General features: G+C 45.8%; 1 protein-coding gene across 1 annotated transcript in view; it reads right to left on the reverse strand.

The window, feature by feature from the left end:
- Positions 1-19,875, reverse strand: part of SQOR (sulfide quinone oxidoreductase) — a 186,357-nt gene that overhangs the window by 130,216 nt on the left and 36,266 nt on the right. The window contains exon 2 of the mRNA XM_078684768.1: positions 8,031-8,278. Coding sequence (XP_078540894.1) covers positions 8,031-8,261 — 231 coding nt within the window. The 5' untranslated portion in view covers positions 8,262-8,278. The remainder of the gene's footprint in view (positions 1-8,030; positions 8,279-19,875) is intronic.

The raw sequence follows: 19,875 nt of genomic DNA on the forward strand, positions 1-19,875 counted from the left end.
TCTCCGGTGATTTCGGCTAGTTTGAGATGGAGTAATTGTTGCTGGGTGTGCCCAGCTCGCCGCCAGCGAGGAGGAGTTGTCTAGGTGAAAGAGGTCGAGATTTGCTATCAAGGTAGAGGTCGGCCTCTGGGTTCAGTATAGATGGTAGTGGTTTCCTTGAAGAACTGTTACGTTTTTCGAGGGATGGGACTACAGATGCGGTTCAGCTGTCGTCCTCGGTCTTCGATTACTGAGCTGATCGTTTAGTTGAACAAGCATTGGCAAAAACCAATAGGTCTTGCCTATGCAGGATCAATTGGCTTTGTCAAGGTTTTTTTTGTGATGTGTTGTGGTATGCAATGGTACACACTGCCATTGTATGGCCTGTCATGGTATCATATAGTATTGGCTGTCGTGTAGTATAGTATAGTACGGCCTGTCATTGTATAGTATAGTATGGTATTGCCTGTCATATAGTATAGTGTGGCCTGCCATTGTATAATATTGTATGGCATTGCCGGTCATTGTATAGTATAGTATGGTAGGGCCTATCATTGTATGGTATGGCATGGCCTGTCTTTGTATGGTATGTTACGAATGAAATTGTATGGAATGGTATAGTATGGCCTGTTATTGTATAGTATAGTATGGTAAGTCACTTTATTGTATAGTATGGTATGGGCTGTCATTGTTTAGTAGGGTATGGTATGGCCTGTCATTGTATTGTATATTATGGTATTTTATTGTAGAGTATGGTGTGCCCTTGAATAGTTTAGTTTGGTATGGTCTCTCATTGTATTGTGTGGTATTGTATATTATGGCCTGTCATTGTATAGTATAGTATGTTTTGGTATGGTATGTCATTGTATAGTATAGTATGTTTTGGTATGGTATGTCATTGTATAGTATAGTATGTTTTGGTATGGCATGTCATTGTATGGTATGGTACGGTATGTCATTGTATAGGATAGTATGGAATGGCCTGTCGTATAATATGATATGGCCTGTCATTGTACTGTATGGTATGGCCTGTCGTTGTATAGTATGGCATGGCCTATTGTTGTATAGTATAGCATGGTGTGGTATGGTCTGTCACTGTATAGTTTTGCCTGGTATGGTCTGTCATTGTAGAGTTTACTATGGTTGTACAATATGGTATGGTCTGTCACTGTATAGTATAGTATGGTATGGTGTGGTATGGCTGGTCATTCTATAGTATGGTATGGTCTGTCATTGTAGAGTTTAGTATGGTATGGTCAGCCATAGTATAGCATAGTATGGCCTGGCATTTTATGGTATAGCTTGAAGTGTATGGTATGGCCTGTCACTGTACAGTTTAGTATGGTATGGCATGGGCTGCCAATGTGTAGTATGGTATGGTCTGTCATTGTATAGAGAAGTATGGTATGGCCTGGTATTGTGTAGTACAATAGTGTGTGGTATGGTATGGCCTGTCTTTGTATAGAATGGTATAGTATGGGCGGTCATTGTATGGTATGGCCTGTCACTATCTCAGGCGAGACCTAAAAAAAGAAATCAATATGATGTCTGAGACAGGCCCGGGTCTGAATACCTGAAGCTCAGGCTTCACACTGACATACATGAAATTTGAAAAATAAAGCATTCATTGGCTTCCGATATTATTTACTACGTTATGGTTTTATTAGCAGCCCCAGTACAGTCATACTGTATTCAATTATTGGCCTCTATTTAGCTCTGTACTGGTCAGAGCTTGAGTGTCCATTAAAGCGTAGGTGAGCTGGGCCTGGGCTTCCCGTGGCGGTGAGGACGGAGTAGGGGGGTGAGCGAATGGTGCACATTTTGAATAACAGCGAGCTCGGGTGTGGAGAAACCAAATTGAGGCAGGCTCACTTATGAATGTTACGGCAACAAATATTAATGGTGTTTGTCAAGTGTATTTTTTTAACACCTCTGGTTTTTCATCCCTTTTAATACTATTGAGCAGCAATTAGCTTTGTGTTACTTTTCTTTGGGTGCTTCTCTCTCTTCGCTTCTCGCAGGGAGGCTCTGAGAGCAGCCGTTAGAGTAAGTTTACAGCTGTTCGTTGTTTCGTCAGCGGGGTTTCTGCATCACAGCAAAATCTACTTTTTTGTGCTGTTTTTAATAGTGCGAACTTGACCCAATAGTGCTGCCATGAAGTCATTAGGATATTAAGTGATTTGCCCAGAATGACAGGATATTGCTATTTCTGTAAATTATAAAAGACAGCTCTAATGTAATAGGCACGTAGTCATAGTAGTAGCATGAGCTTTAGGATTAGACATTTCTCATTAGAGTGGTTTCTTTTAATCCTATTAACTTCAGTTCTACCGTCTGGGCAAAGGCTGGGGTGTAGACGTCATACTTGGTGATCTCTCTCATGGAGGTTAAGGACCAATAAAGCTGAAAATTGGGGGTCATAATTTGCCGGAAACATCCTTTACAACGCAACTTTTACCACGCAGTGCTATTACAATGCAGGTTTTACAACGAAAACCATTACAACGCATTGCGCTGGGGGGCGCTCTAGGATAGGGAATAGATTTAATTTACTATCCAACACCTTCCCTAGTGTCCACGGGGACTGAAGTTGGAATAGTAAATTAAACTATTCACTATCCAGCACCCCAAAGCGCTATGCGTTGTAATGGTATGCGTTGTAAAAACCGCGTTGTAACAGCATGTGTGGTAAAAGCATGCGTTGTAACGTCATACATCCATAATTTGCACCTTAGAGACTTCGCCTGGGCTTTGACCCACTAGAGACTGCGATGGAGAGTCACCTAAGCTCCCAGTAAGTCCAATGGTTCTCCCTCTTGTTTGGAGCACAGTGGCCGGCAGCGGTTCTTTGCTCTTCAGAAAAGCGAAGAGCGGAGAGTGGTCGGAGGAGGAGGGATGAGGGTGAAGAAATAGTACCTCAATCATGTCTGGAACAGAGGATGGGCACTGACTACGTTTGATTGATCTGTGCTTGATCCCGGCACCACAGAGGCAAACGGAACTGATATTAAGCTGTACTGACCAATTAGGAGGCAGCGAAGAAGACTGAAACTTGAGCCAACAAATGGTAAGCAAGGGCGGGCTGCAAGTCCTTTTTTCAGCAAGTGAGAGCATGCACTCGCAGGCTCGAGCCTAAGATCCTAAAAATTGAGCTCTGGAATGATTTATTAGTGAAGATTTCACCTCCAGTTGAAGATCTAGTGGTTAAAGCTACCACTCAGTTTGTCATCTTGAGTGATACAAAGCTATAAAGGGAAAGTGAAAGAAGCCTTACGAGGGGTTAGAGGATAATGTGGAGCTAGAAGGAAATATGGTCAGAGATAAGGAAGCTTTCGTATCAGTCAACCTGGTTCATAGATGGGTAATTAACGCATTTGTTAGTTGCAGTAGTTGACTATGGCCTCTAGGTGGCAGACGTGTTTTTTGCATGAATGGAAACATACATGCTCTTATTTCTCTGTCAAAAGATTGAAGACGGGTTCAGTGGCCTGTGGAGGACAGAATGGTAGGTGACTAAAAAGTTAGCGATCTATTATAAAAACACATGTTTTAATCTTAGAGTTAATTGTACTTAACCATGCATGTGGGCAACTGACAGTTTCGAAAGCTGCTCTACAAGATGAGCCTACAATCAGCTACTGTAGCAATGCCACTGCGCCTGAATGAATGAATGAAAGGCATTTTTATACCGCGCAAAACTTAGCCCCAAGGGGCATCAAGGCGCAAAACTGTGAGTGCTGCATGATTTGTGCTGCTCACCTGCGCGACAGACTCGTAAAAAGACGACCTTGCCCTTTTAGACCGCAAAACGACTTACATACTCCCTTAATGAAACTTAAAACCAGCAGAACTGACAGAACTGACCTTTCCAAATTCTAGACCCACTCACTGAACTTTCCTTTGAGCCTTCGTGTGTGCACAGGAAGATAACATCACGCCCCCACCCAGCCTTACTGAGAGCAATAAAAAAAAACGAACTCATTTAGATTTTTTATTAGCCTAACCTGTCGGCCACTGGCCAAACACCATCTGGGTATCTTTGACTTCTCGTCTGAGGACAGTCCTGTTGCTTTGTTTCTTACATAACATTGCTACGAGGATGTGAAGACCCTAAGATTACAACAATGCAATGCATGCAACATTGACACTCTTTGAGGATAAAAGATGTCCCGCGTTTATTGATTACACAGGTTGGGTTAGCTGACGGGCGTTCCAGGTGTCGTCGGCGAGTTCCTCACACCCATCCTGAGAAAGCTAAAGGAGTCCAGTTGGTGTTTTCAGCACCAGCGCACTTGGATTCTTTACAGCTCATTCATGTACAGAAGGTTGCCACCATACTCTTCACTTTAGTGGCGAGCTCTGGACAAGTTAGAGCAAGACTCCAGCCGGTCTCCAAAGAGGCCCAGCCCTGGAAGACGACCCCTTATAAAACCACCTGTCCATAGTCCTCCCCTCCTGACACCCAGGGCAATAAAATAGAGGAGTCATCTACCCTCTACCCTTATGGTGTCCCTGTGTGTTCAGATAACATCCTAGCTGGAAAGCAACACTAGGATGCAGTTCCCTCTATGTCACCCTGCGTGAGACGTAGCCAGCGGCAGACACCTGCCTGAACAACTCGTCAGTACCGCATATAATTTACGCCTTGCCCGCTGGTTACCGAATTGTACACAAGGATTGCCTAGACAGATAGGGTTGAGGCACTCCTTGTGTAAATCGGCTTTGAAAATATAATTTAAAAAAATGTGTAGTGAAGCCAAATCTTTGTTCTATACTAGTAAAATTGCTGTTGCAAAAAACTGCCCTAAGACTCTTTCAGGTAGTAAAAACCCTAGCAGAACCTGTCAGTATAGTCCTGGTTACTCCTCTTTCTCAGTTCCAATGTGAGGATTTAGTGGCTTTCTTCTTTGAAAAAGGGGAAGATATTCAGGCAGCCTTTCTGTAGGCAAGGGGAGCAAGTTGCTTCCTCCCGCTAGTAAAGCAATTAGTGGTCTGGAGAAGTTTAAGCCTCTAGATTTGCCTTCTTTCAAGTCTATTTTGTCTTCTATTAGATCAGGATCCTCTTTGGACCCTTGTCCTGCGGCAGTTTAGAAAAAACTTTCAGACCTTGTCTGGGAGAAGATCATTTATTATTCCAATGTCCCCAAAACTTGGAATACGGCTCTAGTTACACCTCTATTGAAAAAACCTAATTTAGACCCTCTCAATTGGTGCGATCATAACCCTGTCTCCCCGCTATCTTCCTTCTCTAAGGTGTTAGCTAAACATGTGAATCAACAGCTTAGTGAATTCACAGAATGGAATAATCTTCATCATCCCTCACAATCTGGGTTCCATTCAGGTCATGGCACGGTATCGGTCGTTCTTGGTGTCACAGACTTTTTCTATGCCAATTGGACAATGGCGGATCTGCTGCACTGATTCTTTTAGATCTCAGCGTAGCATTTGACACGGTGAATCATAATATGCTCGTGCAGAGATTAGAAGGCATGGGAATACAGGATGCAGCCCTTGCCTGGTTAAGATCATTTTTGCAGGATCACACCTTTCAGATTCATACCAATCAGCACCGATCAAAATCCTTCCCGCTCAGCAAAGGCATGCCCCAAGGGTTGACTCTGAGTCCACTACTTTTTAATTGTTCTGTCAGACCTTTGGCAGATATAGTTAAGAACTATGGACTCATACATTTCTCCTATGCAGACAACACATAAATTGTCGTGTCACTGTCAGCCAAGGACAACCACAATGTACAAGCTATCAGTTCTTGCCTTAATCAAGTATCAGCATTGATGGGTGCCAACTCTCTAAAACTAAATTGGTACAGATCTGAGGTCTTGTTTGAGGGAAATGCTTCTACTCATTGGGACACCCAGATGTGGCTCTCATCTATAGGCAGTCCTTATAGTCTAGTGCCAGTCATACAAAAATTAGGAATGTGGCTCAACAATAAACTCACTACGAGCCACCAAATCAATATGGTCACTGCCACCTGTTTTAGCATTCTAAAATTGCTCAGAAAGATTTTATATTGTCCCCCCCATTGCTGCTCAGAGAATGGTAGTCATTCTCTGAGCAGCAATGCAATCAGGCATTTGGTGATTTCCAGACTGGACTATGGCAATATGTTGTATCTGGGTGCAGGAAAAACTTTCGTAAAAGGCCTCCAGACTGTTCAAAATGTTGCTGTCCGGCTTCTGCTTCGTTCTTCGAAATTGACCTCTGCTTCGTTCTTCGAAATTGACCTCTGCCGCTACTAAGCTTCTAACGCTTCCTTGGTTACCAGTTGAGTGGGATGTTATATGCACAAATCCCTAGCAAACTCAGAACCTTCCTACCTTAGAGCACTGGTTTCTCCTGTACACTCCCACTCGCTCTTTGCGATATAGTGATACCAAGTTGGCTGTAATTCCATGGATTAGGAAATCTCGTCAAGGGGGCCGTGCCTTTATTCGTTCTTGGTCCGAAACTTTGGAATGCACTCCCTTCCAGATTAAGGGCATGTCAGTCACTCTCTGTGTATTGTAAATCTTTAAAAACATGACTCATTCGTTGTTCAAAACCTGTTTAAATATGATTATCCTCGAAGACTTGCAGGTTTGCAATCTTTCAGTGGAAGAGTTTAGCCCTGGGAAACCTCTACAAATCACATCTAACAATAATAATCATAATAAAAATAATAATGATGATTAACCCGTTCACCGCAGCACGAATTCAGCCACGGTGCGGGTGATTTATGACTGGGAGTGGTTCGGACAACCCCCGGTCGTCCTCTGCACACGCCCACCGTGACGTCAGACGGCCGGCCGACGCACGCAAAGGGTTAAATAGCACATGATCTTCCAAAACCACATTTTATACAGAACATCTCACACACCTCCAACAAGATACAGACATGCCACTTAGGTGTCTAGAAGAGAATCCACAAAATCATCCATTCAAACCTCTAACACACACCATCCCACAACAGTAGACATCTAAAGTGAACTCAGATCACCCACCAACGCAGTCCATATAAACAGATGGATATTAGGGCTCCGCAGCAACACCCAGTAGCTCCAGTTAATTAATATATATATATATATATATATATATATATATATATATATATATATATATATATATATATATGTATATACATACATACATACATACATATACACCCACATATATACACACACACACACATATATACACACACACATATATATACACACACGCACACACAAACACACTCACATGCATGCAATGTGCTATGCCAGTTGAATCAACCAGCATGTAATCTCCTTAGTTTGTTGGTTGGACCTCCAGACACACTCTTCTACCTTATCACACATCTAATTATTCAAAAGAAAACATAAAATATTGTCAGTTTGTCTACTGCCTAGTCCGTTCGGAGAAGGAAGCTTCAAAGCCAGGATGAGAAGGTAGCAAACCTGACTAACTATGCGATGCTGTGCCAATGGCAGAATGTGCACCTTATCATAATAATCATAATCCACATTTGTATAGCGCACAATCACCCGTTAGGGTCTCTAGGCGCTGGGGGCCGTCGGGAAGATTAAGCAAGCTATTGCCCAGAGTCACATGGTGCTGGGCTAACCTGCCGCCGGAGCCGGGGATCGAACCCTGATCCCCAGATTCCAGCGTCAGTCGCCCTGGCCGCGGCGCCACACCTCTCCGTAATACGTGTAACTGCGCTTCTGAGTAAAGAGCATAGGCACCAAATAGCGTTAGTACTTCCAATAATTAATGAAGAACTAAAATTGAAAACCGTGCATTTCCATACCACCAAGCATGAATGTCTGACTGCTGTGTGTGCCAACAAATCTAATGTAAAAGCCGGTGTTTGGTACTGCGAGGTACAGTTGGTATTGAGTTGTATGTAGGCATGGCACCCTGCCTATCAGTAGATACTGGAAGACCTACATGAAGAGAGATGCAGGATTTACACGAATACACAAGCATACACCACAACCAAAATACTGAGGAAAAACACATGCCCATGAAAGTTAGCTTTGACACACCTCTCAGGACTTCAGTCTGCTTACCTCACTTGGCTCGATGACTGCTACTTTCTCAGCTCCCACTTTCCTCTTCATGCGTGCACTCATAGTGATGCCACCTGAGCCTCCACCTACCACAACCACCTCGTAGTATTCCTTGGCAGCTAGTCTGCTGGTCATGTGTAGTTGACGACAACCGGCATTCTGGAACCCAGTTTTAAGTAAATGATGAGCACAGGAGACAAAAGGTGTTGCCCCAAGATTGGCCATAGCCATGGCTGCTTAGTATGTATCTGAAATAAAAGAGAGAAAGCTGCTGTTAACAGGCTGAGCCTACTTACAGAGTCCCAATAAGTGTTGAGAGATCTTTGCTGGCATGAACCCGAACACTGGTGGTGAAAGCTGCAGTGAATCAACAGCATTGGCACTGTGGTGGATACATTAACATACAAAATAAAAGAGCTTGTGGAGAGATTTGAAAATGCAAACGAATACAAACAAAAAATACTAACAGGTACTGTATCAAAAAAGCCATTTGTTGATATTAGAACTGTATTGTATAATGTAACATCCGGAGTTCTCAAAAACTCCGCTCCATGAAGGGGAGATTTTTTCTCGCTCGTCAACTGCAAGTTGGCGAGCGCGTGCGAAGGAAATCCACCTACTGGCAAGATTTTTTTTTGCTCGTGATCACCAAGGTCTAGTTTGCGAGGAAAAGTAATCTCCTTGCGAGATTTCTCAACGTTGGTGGTCGGATTTCTCAATGCGAGCGGTTGCGGCAGGTTGCTAAGCGTTGAAAAACCCTTCGGTTCGTGTTCAGACAGCTGCCGCTTGAGCAGAAAATTTACTCGAGCAGCAGAAAGGAAGCTCTGCCCTCTTGCACTGCGCATTGTGCCATTCGTGATGATTTTACAGTGCGGGACAGACACTGGGCGTGCAAAATCACTGTGAATGGCATTACCCTAACATACTCTGCCACTTGTGGAGTTTTTTTGTCACTACGCGGTGTTCTGCATACTCCGCCCAGGCTTAGTATAATGTGGTAATGGCATTAATAGTGCTTCAACTCCTGACAAGGCACCCCAGCGCATTAGTGGAACAGTAGCATGCTACACCCTAGGGATTGCTATGTTTGAAGAGTGTGGAATTGTAAGGTGGCTTCTGTGGAAAGTATGTGGTGACATCACCGGAGTGATATTCTTATCTTGTTTTACATAGCTGTCTTTGGTATGTAATGGTGGCAAAAGGATTGAACGATAAAATACATGCACTTTACCTATATTTATTGTTGTGCCTCCTTGAGGGGTCTCTATTAGATCCACACAAGAACAATAGAGGAGCAGTCCACGGCATAACCTGGACACAGACAGTAAGGTAGATACTCTTTATAATCCCACTGGGGCTACAAGAGTGACCATCTGGCATGCACAGTATACATCCAGGCATGGTAGAAGATCTCAACATTGTATTCCTCCAGGAGCAAAGAGGAATGACCCACAGGCTTGCACAGGAGAGACACAGCCACAGTAAAGGCGCTTTACTCACTATCATAGTAAAATATATTTTTCAGGCTTCGCCAACAAGTAGCTTGTGAGCTAAAGGGAGCATGCCAACTACCTATAAGTAGCTCTCCTGTGTGCAACCCAGTCTTCTACATTAAAACGGTTTTGCTTGTTTGAAATCATATATGTAACACAAAATTGAAAAATATGTATTCAAGATGAAAATATGCCTATTTTTAGAACTCATAGGCTGGTGTTTGGGGAATAACACTTGAATTTCCAATTGTTAGAACTGGCTATTTCTGGTAGGCTAGGGCTGACGCCAAAGCCAGGCAGAAACCACCATTCTAGTCAGGGCAAGGGAGTCACACGCCAAGATAACCCCTGCTCACCCCCTTGGTAGCTTGGCACGAGCAGACAGGCTTATCCCGGGGGCAATGTGTAAAGCATTTGCGCAAGCACACAACAGCAACAACATCCTAGGCACACCACAAAAGGAACTCCACACAAGGTTATATAAAAATAACTTCTGTATTTTCAAAACACATCAGATAAAAATCACACATGTACATTGTGCCAACTGGCACAGGCAATATTCACATAGGATTATTTACAGGACAGGGCCACATGGGCCACTGTCAGAATCAACACTTTTAGAAATAGCACTTTTAGAACTTAGAATAAGTGTAGCACAAATTAGCAAGTATAGCACACAACCAGTAACTACTGGTAACAGGTAAGTACCACCTACGAAACCCTAACCACCTTAGGAGAATGTCACGCAGGGAACCAGGACCTCACTAGGACCACCTGTACTGGAAAGATCAACCACCTAAGAATAAAATACATTTAGGGGTGTTGGTAAGAACAAAACACATGATGTATAAACAACACATTCAGAGGTGTAAGGAAAGAAAACACATGATGCATAAAAACATTCAGCGGTGTAAGTACAAGGCAGACACATGATGCATAAAAACATTCAGAGGTGCCAGAACACAACTCAATAGCGCAAAAACACATGATGCCTAAAAACATTCAGAGGTGTAAGATCAAGGTGCGTAATCATATTAAATGCATTACATTTCCTAGCACCACATCACATTGCGCAAAACTCACATTAGGCAATTACCATCATAAACATAGCAGGTAACCACATTGCGCAAACATCACCTTAGCAATTACTATCAAAAACATAGAAATCACATTGCGCCGAAATCACATACCAGCCCCCATCCAACAAGGGGACTCAAAAACCCTGTGTCCAGAATGTCAGGGCGCGCTGCCAATGCAGCGCCAGTCAGGGGTGCACCACCGGCGCAAAACCTAAACGTTGCAGGTGCCCACTACTTGCTGGGCACCTGGGAACAATCACAAGGGCCTAAACGTTGCAGCTAGCACTAAGTGCTGCGCAGCTGTAGCAGGCCTGGCACCTCCGTGCCATCTCCGTCCCACACAGGGACTCTCTCTCCCTTGGCGCCTAAACGGTGCAGCTGCCCACTGGGCAGCTGGAGACAAAACTGCGACAGGGCCCTTACTGACCCTAGAACAGAACTGCGCCGCAGGGGTTGGAGCCACACAGACTCTCAAGAAGATATGCGCAGGCTGGGGCCACACAGGGCTCTGTAAATACCTATAGCACCCAGAGGAGCCCTCTAGGCTCTGAGCCAACACTTGCTTATTGGACAAAAGACTGCGCAAATCAAAAGGGTTGGAGCCCTCGGGCTCGGGAACAACCACTGTCCACTGGAGCACCCAAAAATAAAAATGGGCACTAAAATAAAATGCGGGGAGGAACATGGGCCCCTGGGACCTCCATGGGGCCCCTTAAACCGAGAGATGCCCAATCGTTGGAGCGGCCCACTGAGCACACGGGCCGCTCTGACTCTGTGCCTGCACTGGCACAGCTACCACATCACCTCACGGAGTTCCCCCCCAGCCCTTCACCACTCACCGGGCTTCTTGGGGGACTCCTCGTCATTCGGGCGGACTCTGGCTGCACGCGGGGCTCTCCTCTCTGCACAAGAGCCCCGCCGGCCACTGCAGCACTCCTCCTGTCTCGCGTAGGCACTCGGGAGCTTCCCCCAGTCGGCGGCATCTTCTTCTTCGGCGCGGGGCTCTCTCCACCTTACGGGAGCCCCGTGCAGATCCACCCTCTTCCTTTCGGCTGGCGGCCCCGGGGCTCTCTCTCCACTTCACGGGAGCCCCGGGCCGCGGGACGCATTTCTCTTCTCTTCCGGCAGGCGCTATCTCCGGTCTCCCTCCCCACACGGGAGACCGGAAGGCCAGGCAAACGCTTTCCCCACGCCGCACAGCTCACGGTCCACGAGGAGGCGGGGTAGGCTCCCGACCTCCTCTCTCCACCACTTCCTGTTGTCCTGCTCGTCCCGCCCCCGGCCTGCCTGACTTCCGGCCGGGCGGCGGCGGCGATCCTGGCCAGAAAAAGAAATGCGGCAGTGAGCGGGGCAATGCCGGGTGTGCACCGGCAATGGGAAATTAAGCGCTTCCAAGTGCTATAAGGAAAATTAACAGAGCGCTACCAGCGCTATAATCAGAAATAAAGTGCTCCTAAGCGCTATTGCCCCAGTGAAGCTCTCACAGGCGCTAAAGAGAAGAAACACAGCGCTCCCAGCGCTAGAAGGATAATAAAGCGCTCTCTCAGTGCTAGATGCAAATAAAGCGCTAAAGGAACAACAAGTCCAGCAAAGTCCTTCAGGAGTCCAGGACCTCAGCAGTCCAGGGCATAAGGTGGAGCACAGCAGCTCCCAGAGAAGGAAAGTCCATCAGGTGTCCAGGGGCTGGGCAGGGCCCAGGGAGGCAAGCCTTCCCCTGGGCCCAAGCAGCAGCACGCCCCTGGCAGGATTCAAGTCAGAAACAAGAACATTTTGTAAGGGGACACAGCCCCTTTTTATACCATAAAATCCTTTGTCTAGCAGGGTGCAGGCGGTATGAGAACCAGCTACAACTGGTTATAGGGAACTCCTTTCAGTGTGAGGGGCAGAGGCGACAGCCGCCCAGCAGGAGGTGGAGCCAGCATTGTGGCAGGCAGGCACAGCCCTATTCACTCCCAGGTGCTATCTCCTCCCACCACTCTAGTTGCAGATGCAGTCATTCAACCAAGTGCTGACTCAGACAACCTCCTGGGGGCTCCCCAGACCCTGTCACTCTCAAAACCAGACAGTCAATCCACAAGCAGGCCCAGGCACTCCTGGAGCCAGGTGCCAGCCAATCACGTGCCAGCAGACTCACTACACACGCACACACATGTCTAGAAGTGGAACTTCCGCACTAGACACATTCATGCCACATACATCATTACGCAGCATTCAATCTCACGAGTTCGCACATACCAAATTCAACCCTGCACTCCCCACACATCAGGAACTACCATGGTCACACAGATTCCCCATGCATTCCTATGGGAGGGCAGGTCACTCAACACACATACACAGAGAGCTCACGCACTTTACACTGTACCACAGTGAAAAAGTGCGCAGAGGCCTAAAATCACCAACACCAGGTTACAGAAATAGGCTAGGAAAAAGCAAAAAGTTTCGGGGTGAACATGCCAAAAAGGGCCAGATCCAACACCAATTTATAGTTAAAACCGATACTTAAGTGATAAATCATGTGGTATTGGGGGGGCCTATTATTAATATTACCTAGGTGCTATGCATATTAGAGCTATGGCTGTTATGTATTGACCACACAGAGGCAAGTCTAAATTGACAAAGCCTTTTTACATCACTTCTAACAACCTTGCCTGATGCACTGAGGTGATCACAGCAGGTAAACTTGCTACAGTGGGCAATAACATAATCTTGTCTGATGTGGTCAGTGTTACTGATATTAGTAGCTTGGGCTGGTTTTCTTTAAAAAATAAGTAGTACAGAATAGGTGGTGAACTCCTGCCCTTTACTCACTAATCAAGCATCGTGGGCAGACATCCAGGATAAATGCCTCAAATAGCCCACCCAGGAGTGGCAAAGGAGATTTTTATGGGGTGCTCCAGTTACAGGCATCCAGGCTAAATGCCAAGTGGGTGCCCCCGACAGGGGAGCAGCAGCACATGGTGCACACCTGCTAATCTGAGCCAGGATAAATGTGCTGCACAGTCTCCCAAGAATGGCAGAAGTACAACACAGATTTTGCTCCGATTACAGGTGGCCTGGTTGAATGCTCTTTAGGGCTCACTGTGAAGCTACTCACGGTGTGCTCTAGGCACAGGCAGCCTGGAAGAAGGATCAGTAGTGACCACTCAGGAGTGACAGGGAACAGCCCACAGCTTGCACTGGCTACATGTGGCCAGGATAGACGGGTTTACACAGGGGGGGGGGGCAAAGGAGACCACAGGGAGCCTCTGAAGTCAAGTAAAAATGACTTAGTGGTAACCACATAGTGTATTTCTGGTTCTCTCAGGACTAACAGTATTGGCGGTAGGTAGCCTGCTGCTGTGGAAACAATGTAATCAACAGGTTAGATGATCTGGAGGAGAGGTACTTCCAGGGAAGGATAGCTGTTGGGTGAAAATAAAGGGGCCAGGAATAATGCACTAAGGTCCAAATGTACATTTTCTGATCACTAATCCTGCTATTCTCATAAGAGGGCTTGCAACTGCAGAATGGCTTTTTTGGTATTTCTGACTCACAAAACAAACGAGTTTGCCAATCCACACCAAATTGAAATGAGGAAGGGACATGAAAAGAGCACCTCTTCCTTATTACGACTCGGTCTGGTGGGTATTATTGGATTGCAACCGCAATTGACCATTTACCAACACCTCAAAGGAGGTGGTAACAGATTCACAAAGTGGGTGGTGTCCCTTTGCCTAATGATGATCTGCAAACGAGACAAGCAAAATTCCTCACATTTCGAACTTTACAAAAAGAGTGGTAGTAAACAACGTTTATTACAGTTTTACACAGACTATCAATAGGCTAACATTGCTAAAGTTGAATATCTTTCCACAATCCTTTGTATGGATTTATCCAAGATATGTAATGGTGTGCGGCAACATGTATGCTCTGTAAGCTTCACACAATTTTTAACACTGCTTAACCCGTTGAGTGCTGCCGTCGGCCGCTGAACGTTCGGAGCACTACCTGGCTGGTGCTGCAAACGCTCAACAGCCGACGCAGCCCCGACCACGCTCTAGAACGCCCGCACTGCGACGAAATAACGGGCGCAGTTAAGGCGTTAACAGAGATGACACACGAGTTGTCCTGCATTGTGGCAATGGCATTGGCTGCAAGGGCGGCTGGCATGAGTCGCGGATGGGGAGGAGGGCGAGGGGGAATGGGTGCTCTTAAAATAAATAAAACTTGCCTTGCTGCCGCCGGCTCGCGTGCCTTCTCTCCTGCTCGCCTGTGTCCAACTCGGAACAGGAAGCAGGCAGCCAGGCTTCCACCCCTAAGCCAATCACAACACTACAATGCAGCGCTATGATTGATCTGAGCGCGTAACACGGTGCTCAACCAGGGGCTGGAGAGGTGGGCGTGTTCTCCATGCTTGCTGTAATGCAGCTTGCATTGAGAACAGGGAAGTGCGCATGACTGTTTTGAGCGGCTCGAGATGGCAACCAAACATTGATTGTGCAGAGGAGTGTTCTACCACTCCTCCCCTGCAGCTCCGCCTACCCCCTCACACACTGCAGCAGCAGGAGGAAAAAATAAAATGATAATAACATTCCGTTATCATTTTATTTTTCGTTTCTTTGCTGCTCCTGGCAGTGGGGCAATGCACCGTCGCCTTAGTGGCCATAAAAAATGTGAATGTGCCAAGCACGCACTGCGCTGAATAACGTGCTCCTTACAACAAGTTTGCATTCCGTGGACAGTATACATCATAGGTGCATTGTTGATTAAACTTAAATGAAGCATAATGAACGGAAAGTAGGCAGGACTTAACGGGTGAAACACAAAGAGTAGGAGAAGTTTGAGCTTTAATAAATTACTAAACATAAAAACAGTTTACGGCACTAATAACGACAATGAATGGCCGTTGGACAGTCTGTTAACCACTTGGCTGCTAAGGCACATGATGCACTTCCATTGACTTTCCATTGAAATCAATGGAAACTCCATGACGAGTTACCCTTGTCATTAGCACTGAAGGGGTTAAACCCCGCACCAAGTCGATATTTTTACAGCGTCGGTGACTCCCCATCGCAGCTTCACCAAACTATGGGCCAGATGTGTTTTGATAGTGGTCGCAAAAATGGGTCGCAGGTTGCGCACCAACTGTTATTTTGCCAACTGACCTAAGTACCAATAGGTCAGTTCATAAAATAAACAATCGCAGGAGGTTGCAGAACAAGCTGCCTAATTAATATTCATAGGTAACAATTTTCAACCCTTTGTGATTCGATGTAATGACCGTGATGGTGGCCTGCAACGGAAAGCAGACCACCATCCGCGTCATTGCATTTCAAAATGAAAAAGGTATTCTTTTTTTTTTTTTTTTTTTAAAGTAACCCGATTTCCTTAATGGAAATAGGGCGGATTTCAAAAAGAAAACGTCTTCCCAATTAAAATACTCAGTGAGAGTTGTGGGTGGTACGCAGGACCACTGGCTTCTCCCGCCGAAGTTGCAACCCTGAATCCCAAAGGAGAAGCTGTCCAAAAGCATCCCCTTCCCCTTTCCTGATCAGTTACCATGAGAAATTGGGAGATGGTAATTGATCAATGGTTTGAAACTAGAATTACAATAGAAAACCATCGATACGTAGATTACGAAACCACCATATGGAAAGGACCCCCCCTTGCACGCTCCTTCCGTATTGCGATTCGGTCATTATTAAACCCATTTTTGAGAATTGGAAAAGCTTCACAAAATGGGTTTTGTACATATGTAAAAGTGTTTTTGAGAAAGCAACACTGTTTTACCAAATTAGAGAGCTTGAGAATGCAAATACTTTTTGTACATCTAGAACCAACTTACATGCAGCAAAGCACCAGGTAAGCCTTAAATCCATGATTAGTGATCAGCTTCATAAAAAAGTCAAATTTCGGCTCTGAACTTTTCAAAAAACAGCATCCCACCAGTGTGGCTGCTCTCCGGCCCACTCTCTTCTCAGCATCTTTCAACCCACCAGTTTGATGATCTGTCACGCATCACAGCAATAGCTGAGCACAAGACGAAACAGGCTTCACGACAGGTGAGCTGCTCCATAAAGGCCAATGACCTTCGATGTTTATGAATTCTGACGTGCATGAGCAGTAAAATGCTAAATTGAAATGCCCTAGCCATGGATTATGGTTCAAATTAAGGTTACAATTCTGGTACCGAAGAGGAGAGCGATTCTGTGAATAAACAGCCCCCTACACATTTCTGGCCTTCACCAACTGGAACTGTGCAGGTGGTGTGTGGCCAAGAAGGTCTACAACAGGCCCTAACTAATATGCTTAAATTGGATGAGGGCAATTACCAAGTGTTATTGACCAGCAGCAAGGTCAATAATGATACGATCTGACTGAGTCCAGTATTTACCTTCGTTATGGCTTATAGTTCTATAACTTTTTATAGCAATTTTTGTTTACCTTAAAGAGTATTGTGTTCCGTCCCTCTGGCACCCCCATCATCCACCTCCACTCTCTATCCTTCTTATAACCAACAACACCACATACTCGCTGAAACACGTTTTTTTAGTTGCAGATTGTAATGATCCGCACATGAAAAAGTAAAATACAGTGGTAATACCATGGAAATGTCACTCACACACATCCTCCCTTCACTCTCACTAACACACGTCCCTGCTTTCACACGTCCTATATCATAGCTAGGACACATCAGGAGGTTGGCAATGTGCGCATGGTTGGGATTGGCCAGCTCGAAACGGACAAACGTGAAATCTCAAACACCAGATATGGTTTCATTTAAAAAGATAAGCGCAGCTGCTCAAATTAGAAGGCAAGCGATAAAAAAAGATCATTAAGTTTGATTGTGAATCTGACAAAAGGGCAGAGCTAAATTGACAGGCAGGATACAGCACTGTCAATATTTGTAGTTAACGAAAGCCCATATAATAAGTGATAGGCATGGCAAAGTCCGCTGCAGCTCATAGAAACCCAGCCCTCTGAAGTTTTATAGCAGCCATAGGCAGGGGGAGGATAGCTGTGCACAACACAGTCCTTTCTTCCCTTTGACGTTTTAGGTCTCCTGACCTATCAATGCGCATGCGCATTGAGAGAAGCGAGACTATAGGGCTTTAAACAAAGTTTAACTAACTGTGGCGATTTGGTGCTGTGCCCGTGCGCTTTTAGGTCAATGCGTAAGCGCATTGACCTAAAATGCGCGTGCACATCATCAAATCGCCATCTGTTCCCAAAGCCACACTCCTCCCACACCTTTGAAGTGAAGCTTAGCTTCACTTCAAAGGCCCCGGCTGCTTCACACCCTCATGCCGCTCTCCCCGCTCCGCCCCCTCCCCTGCCCGCCGTGTGCATTTCTCCTCCCCCCCTCCCCACAGCAATGCCCTCCGTCTTGTTTCCTTTCTTGTTTGTCGCCCTGCCCTTCATCTGACTGTATTTGTTGTCCCTTTGCAACTGTTCACTTCTTTTGGTTTCCTTTAGCCCCCACCTCGGTACAGCTTCGATTCCATCTATGATATGCTTGTTTGTCATCTTTCACAGGCACGGCCATGCTCTGCGCATAGCGCCGTTCAAATGCACCCGTGCACTCTGACCAACAGCGCTATCTTGGCTCTCCTTCTGTTCTATGTCTCAGAACCGATAGTTCACTCATGAATGATCTTGTCACCTGTTTGTCATCTTTCACAGGCACGGCCATGCCCTGCGCATAGCACCGTTCAAATGCACCCGTGCACTCTGACCAACAGCGCTATCTTGGCTCTCCTTCTGTTCTATGTCCGGGACAAAATGAACAAATATATTCCAGAGTAAAGTCTCAGCTCAGATCTGATACTCCCGTGCACCAGCGATCAAAGGGTGCAGGCGTAGCTATTTCATCCAGACTGCAAAAACTGCCACTCCATTCCTGAGGCCTGATCTGGCCCCATGCTTTGTGATAGACAGGCGCAAAGAAGCAACAACATCTTCCTCTGTACTCTCTATTCTATCTCTCACTCTGTCTCTCTCTCTTCTACCTCTATCTCACGCAAATTCGTTGTCCCTTTGTCTCTCTCTGTCCCTCATTGCGTCTCTCCTCTCTCCTTTCTATTTTACTTTCATTCTTTCTCTCTCTTTCTCTATCTCTCTCACTCTTCCTCTCTCTCCCACTCTCTCTCTTTCTCTCTCACTCTCTCTTCCTCGCTCTCTCCCTCCCACCCTCTCTCTTTCTCTCTCTCTCTCACTCTCTCTCTCCCACTCTCTCTCTCCCACTCTCTCTCTTTCTCTCTCTCTCACTCTCTCTTCCTCGATCTCTCCCTCCCACCCTCTCTCTTTCTCTCTCTCTCCCACTCTCTCATTTTCTCTCCCTTCCAACCTCTCTCTTTCTTTCTCTCTGACCCACTCTCACTCTCTTTCTCCCACTCTCTGTCTTTCTCTTTCTCCCACTCTCTCTCTCTTTCTCCCTCCCACTGTCTCTCTTTCTCTCACTCTCTCTCTTTCTCCCACTCTCTCTTTCTCCCACTCTCTCTCTTTCTCTCTCTCTCCCTCTCTTTCTCTCCCTGTCTCCCAAACTCTCTCTTTCTTTCTCTCCCACTCTCCCTCTCTCACTCTCTTTCTCCCACTCTGTCTTTCTCTCTCTCTCCCACTCTCTCTCTCTTTTTCTCTTTCCCACTCTCCCACTGGCTCTCTCTCTCACACTCTCTCTCTTTCTCCCACTCTCTCTCTCTCCCACTCTCTCTCTTTCTTTCTTTCCCACTCTCTCTTTCTCTCTCCCGCACTCCCTCTCTTTCTCTCTCTCTCTCTCTCTCTCCTTGCTGCTTGTTTTCCACAATCAGAGCACTCTCCTCGCTGCTTCCCCTGTATCATCTTAAATTTACACAGATGCCTCCTTTTCTGCATAATTCTATATTGTTATTGAAACTAGTGCGTAATTTATATTTGAAAAAAAAGTAAGTGTCAGGGCCCTTCTTTGGATGCCACTGCAGCCTGCACTGCCAATAAAAGTACCAGTACAACTACAACACATTGCAATGTTACAAGTGTAACAATTCAAACTATTCCAGGACTCCCAATACGAATGGCATGGAATAGTCTCAATTGCCATTTTCAATGTATTTTGAATTATTAAATACTGTTGTTGCTCTCATCTTATAATTAAACAGACAGCGCCACCATGTGTGAACTGTCATTAGCGCCGACACTGAGAATAAAGTGCCCGTACTGAGCCCTGGAAACCACCGGTTCAAATTAATTGCTGCGTTCCCGGTATTCATTCCAAACAATCTCTATTATACATGCACACCACACCAACCACCACCCTTC

Source organism: Lissotriton helveticus, chromosome 3_2 (assembly GCF_964261635.1).
Source record: "Lissotriton helveticus chromosome 3_2, aLisHel1.1, whole genome shotgun sequence".
NCBI lineage: Eukaryota > Metazoa > Chordata > Amphibia > Caudata > Salamandridae > Lissotriton > Lissotriton helveticus.